Source organism: Epinephelus moara, chromosome 13 (assembly GCF_006386435.1).
Source record: "Epinephelus moara isolate mb chromosome 13, YSFRI_EMoa_1.0, whole genome shotgun sequence".
Taxonomy (NCBI): domain Eukaryota; kingdom Metazoa; phylum Chordata; class Actinopteri; order Perciformes; family Serranidae; genus Epinephelus; species Epinephelus moara.
Genome location: NC_065518.1, coordinates 30,796,601 through 30,807,351, shown reverse-complemented (window position 1 = coordinate 30,807,351; position 10,751 = coordinate 30,796,601). Strand labels below are relative to the sequence as shown.

Below are 10,751 nucleotides of genomic sequence, written 5' to 3'. Positions count from 1 at the left end.
TTGTGAATCGTAGTCTGTCGGTATGTTCAATACAGAGAAGATCTGGTAAGTGTAACGCTAGTGTTAACGTTATTGTTACTGAAAATTGGATTGGCCAGCAATATGAAAAAAGATTAAAGTGAGAAATACTTAAAGAGCCTTTGGTGGTTAGTGACGTGGCGTACCACCAAGAGTCCAGCAAACACAAACTAGAAGTAGCTAGTTTTGGTAATTGGTTTAGAACATACACAATTAGTTCATGAAGCATTTTATACTTAATGTTATTATACTACACACTGTGATATGCAGCCCCAGTGGCCTAATGGATAAGGCACTGGCCTCCTAAGCCAGGGATTGTGGGTTCGAGTCCCATCTGGGGTGGTCTCTTTTTGGAAGGTTAGTGATATATTTTCGACTTATCAGTTTTTCGGTGCTGCAGAATGTTAAAATAAAAACAGCTATAATTGAAAGTAAGAAGGAAAGAAAGTGATAACCACAACGAATTTGTACATGTATTCATTCAGCCATTAAGAAAATACAAATGTTCCCACAATTTTTATATGGTAATGAGACTGTTAGATATTTCATATTAATTTAGTAATCTATGCCTTGGTGCTGCAATGTTAACATTACAGGTCCATTAATGTGTCCCCCTGAATCTCAATGTATTGGCAGTATGAAAAAAGTTCTGCAGAATGGCTTGATGCAATTATTATTATTGTTATTATTATCATTATTGTTATTATTATTATTATTATTATTATTAGGTGTTTAAAAAATTGTGCCGTGAACATGTTTCGTTGTTGAGAAACTGATTTGTTGGGGAGAAAAAACCCCAATTTGGAGTAGAATGTCTTGCATTCACTGTAGAATTTTTGCAGTATCGAATGATTCTTCTCACCATAAACATTAATCGGCAGGAAAACCACAGGTATACCCAGTAACAGTAATGTTGCTCCATGACATAGAAGTGTTTGAGAGAGCCTGTGCGGCAGTATGGAAAACACCAGGGCCCTGACATGGAACACCTAAAATAACTCAGCAATTGTTAACGGGGAAACACTACAAGTGAATAGGGCAAAACGTTTAGGTTGGACAGACTAGGATTCACTTTATTAATAACTATAAAATATCATCATCATAAGTCCTCGCCAGTTGAATACGTACATTAAGATGATTATTTTTTATATTGTATTTTTTTCTGACATTTTGTTTTAATATGCAAATGAGATATCTAACTAAATACATGCTAATTTGCATGCATTTCTGAACAGAAATCAGAATATTATAAAACACCAGGTTTAAAATTCTTGTTTAATTTTGTTGAAATATTACACTCAATGGTTTTGTAGACTTTGAATATTTATTTTTTCACTCTATAAATCAGAAAAAACTGTAATCAGCCATAAAAAAAAATAAAAAATTTTGAGCCATTTGTTACGAATCAGTTATATAAATCAGACTGTGAATGATGTATGAACATCTTCTCCGTAAAACCTTCAGAATATAGATAGCAATAAAACTATTAAGTTTAAGTATGAGAAAATGGTTTCTAAAATGTGTTTTGTGAAATTCCATACATTTGAGACAAACACAGGACAGGTAAGTAGGGTAAACATTTTAACTAATTGATAGTACCATGAAACTTCCCCAATTACCCATATTGAGACAGTTATATATTTTTTTTTGCATTAAAGGTTCTCATCAATGTTCAGCTATGAACTAGGCATTATCTAATTTAATGTTTTTTATATACATTTCCTGAACCGAAATTTAACTACAAAACACCTTTTCTTTCCACTAGTCTGAAAGAATGTCATGGACACAAAATAGCCCAAAATCTCAAAACTGAGTAGTGCATCAAGTTCTTACCTGTAGTGTCTCCCCTTATTACACCTTTGCTTTGCTTTGCACCTGAAAATGCTACCAGTCTGATACTACTACATTTGGACTTGTCATGGTAGGAAAAGCACAGGTGTTACCAGTAACATTAATAATGGTTCCATACTATTCAAATGTCCCAGGTAGGCATGAACAATACCAAGACCCTGAAACTTAAGGAGCTTGATGTAATCCAGCTATCATCAACTTAAACATTTACACCTGTGCTTTTCCTAGTGACATGTCAAAATGTCTTGAGTAGGAATAGGGCCTGCAGGCTGTAAATATAAAGAAAACCTGACATTCAACATCTTCAGTTCCTTGCTTGTCACGAGGCAATAGCAGTTCTTCCACTGCTCCAGATAACTGACCAATCTAGTGTAGATCATTTAATTTAGTAACCACAATATTAAGCTACAACATTCCTGCACATTGGTTCATTAACACTAAATGGCTACATTTATAGACCAAATTCCATTGTGTCTTTCATGCAAAACAGCATCTTTTTCTAGTGGTTACCATATTCTGTAGGGACAACTTTTGAATGCTCCCTCCCTGTATTAAAGGTATACTATGAAGGTTTTCCTAAAAACAATGTAAAGACTCATACAAAAGTAATCCCTCCCAATCATCACTCATGAGTCACTAGAAGTGTTTGGTGGTTTATTTATCTGCAGAGTTTCTGCCTTCTGTCTGCACTTTATTTTCTTCGTTTGTGCTGTATTCCAGATGTTCTTGGGCACAGCACACAGGTGAGGGTGGGGCTTTATTAAAAAAAAAAAAGGGAAGAGGTAGCAACCAGGTGTCAAGACTGTAAGCAGTACACATCCAAAAGGAAGCTACAGGAATTGTAGACACGGTGTGAAAAAAACCCCCAAATAAAATGAGGCAAAACGCCAAGCAAAACTCATTCCAAAATGAAAGTGAATCTGGGGTTGGCTTTTACTTTTGCTGGCAATAGAATTTACATACAGTAACCAACAATTCCTTCATACCATACCTTAAAATCAAACTGAAATTTCTGTCAACAAGAAACCATGTGCAAGCAACTCAAATGCTCAAAAGCGTATGAATGACCTGACTCCTAAATCAAATGATACTTGGAATCAAATGATCATTTATTCAAGAAAAAGAAATCAATTCCTAAAGGAATCATGGATTATATCATTTATACATACAAATCTTATGTAGAACTACAGCAAACATTTCTGTAAAAAATACAAAGTTACATATTTATAATGCACTATACATTTACACATATCCCAACAATCCAAGCTGTGACAGCCGCAGAAACAGAAATGTGGCTGATATTTTAAGGAAACGTCCTTCAACTGGAAAACATGGTTTTAATTCCCCATCTCAGTCAACATCCACACTGCTGAAAAGTCCTTGAGCAAAGTCACATCCTCACCAGTTCCTCATGTCCTGGTCTTCATCTAATGCTGACCTCTGACCTCCTTCAATAGGGGAACGTTTAACAGAACATCCCAATGTGAATTAGTAGCATGATAACATTAACTACGCATGAACAAGTCTCCTGTGTCTTTTTAAGCCATGCAAACTTGAAAAGCCCTTGCTACATACTGTACAAACATATGGTCTCTCTCCAGTATGGGTTCGCATGTGTAAAGTAAGAAAGCAGGATTGGACGAAACCTTTTTCACAGATGTTGCACTTAAATGGTCGTTCCCCGGTATGGTATCTCCTGTGTATCTTTAGTTCTGCAGCAGACCTAAAAGACTTATCGCAGTCGTCACACTTGAAAGGCCTTTCGCCCGTGTGAATCAAAGTATGCCTCACCAAAGCGTCCTTGCCAAAGAATCCCTTCCCACAGTGCTCACATGGGAAACGCAGCCCTTTGTGATGGAAGTTGTCATGCTTCAGAAGGCATCTTCTGGAAGTGAAGGTTTTCCCACACTGAGCGCAGGTGAAGATTGGCGTGGGTTTCTCGGTTAAAGGTTCACCAGAGTGATGCACACGCTCCACGTGCCTCGTCAATGTCACGCCGTGCCTGAATTTCTTGCCGCACTCCCAGCAGAGGAACGGATACGCTTTTGTGTGTTTTTTCTGGTGTTCCACTAAGTCAGAGTATGATCGGAATCTTTTGGTGCAGTGAGGGCACTGAAATGGTTGGTAACCCGTGTGTTTCCACTCATGTCTGATGAAACGCTTCAAACTAGCAAACGGTTGATGACAGTGGGTGCAGGTAAAAGGCTCAGTGGGATTGTGGACGTCGATGTAGTGCTTATGAAGGGCCTTAAACACGGGGAAATTCTCCTCACACTGGTTACATTGAAATGGAGTGTGGGATTCTTTGTGCATTGCCAATGCCTCCGGGTCTCGTACCAGTTTCATGCACACCTCGCAGTAGAGCGGGTTGTGAGTTTGTTTGTGGGAATCTAATGTTGATTTGTACTTGAATGCCTTGTCACATTCATCGCACCTGAAACAGTGCTTAACATCCTCAGGCTGCTCAGGATCCACCTGTTGCTCATTGTAGCAAATGTTTCTTAAATGGAACCTAAAAGTTTGTTTGCACTTGAACTCAACACTGCAGTGAGGGCAGTAGAAGGGACCTTCTATCACACTTTTGTTTCCGTCAGGGCTTTTCTCTTCTCCTTCTCTGGAAGCCCCCCTGTCTGGGTCATCGGGGTCCTGGGCTGAGCTGTCTGACGGCTGCTCTTCATTGGTTGCGTCGCCAGGAACCTCACTGACTGACTGTTCACCCTCATCTGCTGCAGTCTCTGGTTCCTTTGCTTTCCTGCCAGGTTTTGCTTTCGCCTGATTTGGACATCTGTGTTGCTGCAGGTAACGCATGCTCTTGTAAAACTTCTTACACGCAGGACACGAAAAGGGCAGCTCCTCTGTGTGTCGATTCATGTGGCGCTCTAAGAACTTGGCACTACTCACTACCTTGCCGCATACTTTGCATGTCCTCTCATCCAAGTCATTTCTTTTGGTTGAATCTTGGGATCTGGTTAACTTTTTAGGGCCACTGTTTGTATTACTGCCCTGGGCCTTTCCTGATTTTCTCCACTGCGACAGGTACCGTTTCATCTTGAGTCCACGGTTCTTCCGCACTGGTCTTTCCCACAAGACGTCATATTCTGGATCTGGATCAGCCCTCGTTCTGCTTGGCACTTCGAAGTCTTGATCCGCGGGACGCTTCTTTTTCCTCCCGCGCCTATTTGGCTTCTTTTCCACGCCATCGAGCACCGTCACCTGGCCGTCCTCCCCAATGATCAGTGTTCCAGATTGGTGGTCCTGCTGATCATCTGCCATTTCACTGTCACTGACCTCAGTGCCCACAACAGGATCTGTGACCACCACAGTGTCCATTTCTGCTTTCACCTCGCTGCCGAGACCAAACCACTGGGTTTGCACACACTCTTCAGAGGGCCCAGTTCCTTCCACGTACATCTCTTTATTCTCAGATTCCACCTCCATCTCTGAGCAGACTGTATACATGAGTCCGCTCTCTGCATCAGTTTCTGTTTGTTCATTGACGATTACAACTCTTTCCACAGGGGGGAGACACAGTGCTGAGAGGATGCCACTGTCAACAACATAAGATTCTGAAAAGAGGAGATTACAGTAAATGTTAAAATTACTCAAATTAAAAAGGCACTATGTAAACACTTTTGCTGAATAATAAAGAATTAATTTGTGGTATGTTACTGTACAATAGCATTTTGTTTATGGACCAAACAAAGCATTGAGAATTTGTAATATTCTGTGAACAGCTTATTGTAATTCTGAGTAGCTCACCAATGTCCTCTAACTGGCTGAGGTCTTTCTGAGTGTCCAGCAAGGTCTTAAGCTCCTGAGGCTGAGCGAAAATCTCCATGCATTCATTCAGAATACAGGAGGCATCGCTGAGCATGGAGGCAATCTGACAAAGACAAAATTAAAATTAATGTGAGGCGACAGCACTGCAGTTTTTAAATGCAAGGTTAAGTAAAAACAGACGTGGACTTTGAGCATCAGTGCTTGTGACAATCGGATGCAAAAACAAAAGCACCAAACCTAATTACCAGCTTCTCTAAAGCAAAACAACTGTCCTCAGTGTATGAATATAAACACAGAAGTAAAAATATGCTCTGTATGTGACAACTAGTGCTGGGCAGTATGACCAACTGCTATTCAACTGTCAGGAGTACGATGTATTGTCTTCCTCTATACACTGAAGGCTTTGATTAGTACAGGCTTTGCTTGACCCCACAAAATTATACAATATACGAAGGAATCAGAATGTGTCAAACAGTTGCAGATGTAAATAATTTTTATTATGCAAACTGCAACGTATTAAAAACAGAACTTGAAAATCGATATGAAAAAACTTAAACACTGCATTTTTTTCAAAGCAAAATATTCATGATTGCTGTGAAACACAGTAATCAAAGCCTTCAGTACACATGATGGCATTAAAATGTTTTTTATATTTTATGTACTCCTGACAGTGGAATAAGGCACAATAAATCTATCTACTCAAAGTATTTGAGTATTCAATGAGATATTTCTCAAATATTCCATTGCACAAGGAAGACACAAGCCTATTATGAACTGACATTTGGTCGAATCCTGTGTTTTAATCATTGCTCTGAACTGGTCTTTCCCAATTGTCAGCAGTGGCATCATGTATTTGCATTGGGTGAGTGTTGTTACGTTCTTGAAAAAAAAGAAAAAAAAGAAAAAAAAAAAAAAAAAAAAAAGAAAACACTTCTGACCCTTTGGTTTCACAGTTCCACTGGCACTACTGCTAGCCTTGAATCTGACCAACATAGTCATGTATTCCAACACACATTTTCTGCTGAGGAGATGGTGGACTAAGTTGCTAGTGTTACCACCACCGACAACAACAGCGGCCTGAAAGACTAGCATCCGATTTTTAAAGCGAACAACTTCCAAACAGCAGACACAGCTCCTCTCTTGTGTACAAACACTTCTTCTACATCTCTGGTCTCTCTTTCTTCTTCCTCCACCTTTGTTTTCTAAATGTACCTTAGAGATGGAGCTTCTACCAGCTTATTATATATTCTTATGCTAAGTGGCTAGCTGGCGAGCTGTACCCAGGGTGCCATTTTGCAATGTAATTCTGTAAATGTATAATTATCAAAGTTACAAATTGTTGGTCACAAGTTATGTGCCATGGTGTTTTACATGTTTAAGAGTTAGAGTGGGGTCTTTTTTGTTTTGATCTCAAGTTACAACCATCGGTAAGAAGGGTATTCAGTTAATAGGGCCTCCCTCTCCTACTCAGTGTGGTGTGCCCCAACAGTAGTGCTCTTTCCTATTTACTGAAGTACTCCAGCAACTTTCTCTGCTGTGCGTCAGTATGACTGTATAAAGAAAAAAATCATCTCACATGGAAATTCAAAACCATCATACCACCCAGCACTAGTAACCTATTTTACAGTGATATTGAACTCTACCTGTTGAAGAGTTTGGGTGGGAAGAAGCTTTTCAAGTCTGGACAGAAAAAGCCACATCAGTGTCTGGATTGCTTTGTCATATGTGGGGCCAAAGTCTGCTGGGAAAACATCCTGCAACACAGAAATTCATACATGTCAAATGTCTGAGCTGTTCATACAAACCATGACTTCTCAGGAGTACATGAAGAAAAAAAAAAAAAAAGAAAAAAAAAAGAATTCCCCCGTCAAATACAAACTTGACGAACAAAGATATACAACTCAAACATACCTGGAAGAAGTTTCTTCTCTCCTCAGGATCTCTCAGCAGATTTTGGACAAGGCCCATGAAATGTGAGTCAGATACTTCTTGTTCTGCATTTTCAGTCTGCAATTTAAAAAAAAAAAAAAAAAAAAGAAGTTAAAATTGCATAAGAAACACACTCGGAGCAAACACTTAAAAAAGAGGGACTACAGATCTTTCATGTTGAGAACAAGTTTATACCCACCTCTATGTTCCACAGAGATCTGAGGTTCTGCATTCGATCAAGATGCGGCTGTATAACCTGGAGGTCGGCAGTCTCCTCAGAGCGACACAGCTCCAGGATCAGCTACAATCAGAGAAGAACAGCAAGAATGAACAAGTGATATCTAAGAAAAAAATACTCATCTGCCTGCTGTTCTTTTCCATTCACATCAGCTCTAAAATAACCCCTATTTCTCTACTTACTCAACTTCTCACACTGAATGGAAACATTTCACATGCAACATATGAGAGCTTCAGTTATATACAGTCCTGGTGCCATGTCTTTCTTTAAAGTAAAACAAAAAACAGTGGCTCTGTGGCAACCTCTTGATTGACATCTTAAGACACTGGTATCAGAATTGCAGTGACCAGACTTCTAGCCTTCCATGCAAGCAGGTGGAAGCTAGTAGTCGCTGTGAAAGAGTGGCGCTGGATACAGTGCTGACGGGGTAATGCAGAATAATAATAATAACAACTAGCTGAAAAACAACTAATATTACAAAAGGAAAGTGTGATGGTGAGGCGTGACAGTGGTGACTAGAGCTGAAAGTTAAACGTAGTATACAAAAAACATGAATTCCTCAAGACCAAAGACAAGTTCCTATGTCTTGCTTGTCACCTGCTGATTAAAAAAGGGTAGTCCTTAAGTTAGCTGGTGAAGTTAGAGGCTGCCTTACTCCACAGTTTTCTGACAGGGTTTACATTTAGCTTTGTTTTGTCCTGTATTGTGTCCAAACGACCAACATGGCATCTTAATGTATACCAGCTCTTTCTCATCTGAATTCCTCCAGGATTTGAGTCATTTTGCCTCTGTGACTGGAAAGGCAGGGATGAGTAGACCGGGGGCAATTGTAACAGTTTTTGGTTTTGATGTCATCTCTCAAAACCTCTTCAACTATTTGGATAAAATTCTATGTTGGTAACTTGTATGTGATCTACTTGGTAACAGTCATCAAGTACTTTTAAAAGAAATGTAAGAGTCAAAATATTGATTGAAGCACTCGATGTTAAAAGGTTACATCTGCCCTGATGTGCAGAAGCAATTGTAACAGCATATGGGGTATGGCAAGCATTTCATTCAACATATTTGACAACTTCAAAAATGTGTCGAAAGCTCTCTTCCTGTCAGCAGTTGCACTAACTATCTCAGTGTTTCCCCTACTATTATATTATGTCTCTACGTCTTGACTCCCACAAAAAAAAAATCTACCCAAATCTTATGTTGCTAATGTTTAGTGGTTTTAAAAAACAGCAACTTCAACTCTTCCTCACCCGTGCTCTGAGTCCCAAAATGAGTTCAGCCCGCTGCCTTGTGGAGAGAAGTTGAGGGACCATCTCCGTAACCATGAATACAAACTCCTCAAGCAGCCCATAATCCGTCACAATTTTCTGCTCCACCGTCTGCCAGATGGCTGCAGAGACCAGCCGGATCGGTGGGATTAGGAGCCGCAGAGCGGAGAGAGGAGGAGAGGGACCTGCAAACAGGGTAATGCATTTTTAACAATGTTTAAAAAAGGACACACTAACACCATCACATCAGATCAAGACTTATTCTGTAAATTGAGAATACACTATTTTATACAAGACAGTATGGGTTCCCCATGTTATTTCTGGACAGAAATGCAGCCACACATATATTCAAATGTAATTTTTAATGTTGAGAGCACTACAAACAAAATTCTCTTCATCTCAATGTAACTGGAGCAGCAAAACATGTTAAGTATCTCAAAACCTAGGCAAATAAAACAAAAAGTATCTGTATGAAAAGATGCTAAGTCAGGGGAGTGAGGAAGTCAAGGTGTTATTTATTATAGAGTGTTGATTAAGTGAACCGGCCCATTAAACGGCCTTTAAGGTTGTCAAAAATTTGCCAGGAGTTTCCCTAACAAAACAAGATGGTTAGTACTAGCTCAGTAACGTCATGAAATAAAATAATCAGTTTACCAACAAGGTTACACATTGACGCACACATCTTTGGTGTGTCTTATCTTATCTTATCTTTAAAGCTAGCGTGTAGCATCTTGCACTATAGGAGCCAAAAGACAGTTGTGTTTCATCCATGTTCCTTGTTTGACGTTGCCCATCTTTGGTGCACCAATCGTAAATCAATAAACTAATAGCAGACCTGCGGTCTTGGTTAATGTTGGAGTACGGACTTTCGTTTTATTTGGGCAGAACACTTAGATGTCCTGCTCTCACTTTACTTTATACGATCATACGCAAATCCAGCCTAATAAGTCACATGCTTACACTGTAAATATATTTACAAAGACCCAGTATGTCTTTAACATATGTTTTAGGGTTGTCGCAGTTCATTCGACATCAGCAGATACACGTAAGAGCGACTTCCCTGCAGCTAGCGTTAGCGCTAGCAAAATTAGCACAACATTGTATACCCTAGCGATAGCACGTATCCCGAAACTGCTACTAATGTATGCGATGCCACAAACTTAGCTACTCCTCTCCACGGTAGGTTGAAATGAGGTATCTCAATAGTGGTCTAAATTTAATTTTAATGCGCTGACTGGTGAATTTTGTCCAATAAACAGTTATTCCGTGACAGAGTTAGCAATGCTATTCCCGCGCGCGGGCTGCGTTGCGGCCTAGCCAAACAAATGTATAGTCTGTGACCGTTTGTACTCACCAGGTAACTCAGAAACACCTCCGTCCATCCTACACATTCACTGCACTTACATTACACTTATAGAAAGTAATGTCTGTCGCTCGACTGAAGCCGAACTTTAGATTTTCACGGTGGTTGCGTTCAAGAGACTGAAGTAAAACAGGCGATCTTTGTGCGTCAACGGCTGTCTAGCGGTCCTTCCGGATCAACAATCCGACGACAAACAGCGGCGTTTGTTGAGTTCCGCATCTCCCTTTTTGACGTCGTAACCCCCCCTCCCCCTGTCTGTCTCTCTACCTCTCTACTGTTTTCCAGTAGTCAGTTTTTATTGTAC

General features: G+C 39.9%; 1 protein-coding gene and 1 non-coding gene across 2 annotated transcripts; one reads left to right on the top strand and one right to left on the bottom strand.

The window, feature by feature from the left end:
* Window positions 1–287: 287 nt before the first annotated feature.
* On the top strand, window positions 288–360 carry trnar-ccu (transfer RNA arginine (anticodon CCU)). Its single transcript has one exon. It is a non-coding gene; the product is annotated as a tRNA-Arg (tRNA).
* A 2,597-nt stretch (window positions 361–2,957) lies between these two features.
* On the bottom strand, window positions 2,958–10,636 carry LOC126399999 (zinc finger protein 135-like). The gene is made up of 7 exons (XM_050060392.1): window positions 10,439–10,636; window positions 9,067–9,269; window positions 7,778–7,879; window positions 7,561–7,656; window positions 7,293–7,403; window positions 5,629–5,752; window positions 2,958–5,435 (listed from the first exon to the last, which is right to left on the bottom strand). The coding sequence occupies exons 1-7, from the start codon at window positions 10,473–10,475 to the stop codon at window positions 3,379–3,381; spliced, it is 2,730 nt and encodes a 909-aa protein (XP_049916349.1). The 5' UTR covers window positions 10,476–10,636; the 3' UTR covers window positions 2,958–3,378.
* Between the last annotated feature and the right edge of the window lie 115 nt (window positions 10,637–10,751).

Bases quoted from the DNA above. Each gene is read 5' to 3' on its own strand.
- LOC126399999 (XM_050060392.1), bottom strand. From the start codon at position 10,475: ATGTGTAGGATGGACGGAGGTGTTTCTGAGTTACCTG. The intron at 7,880-9,066 runs GTGAGGAAGAGT...CTCTGATTGTAG, and splicing joins TTTTGGGACTCAGAGCACGG to CTGATCCTGGAGCTGTGTCG. The intron at 5,436-5,628 runs GTGAGCTACTCA...TCCTCTTTTCAG, and splicing joins CAGCCAGTTAGAGGACATTG to AATCTTATGTTGTTGACAGT.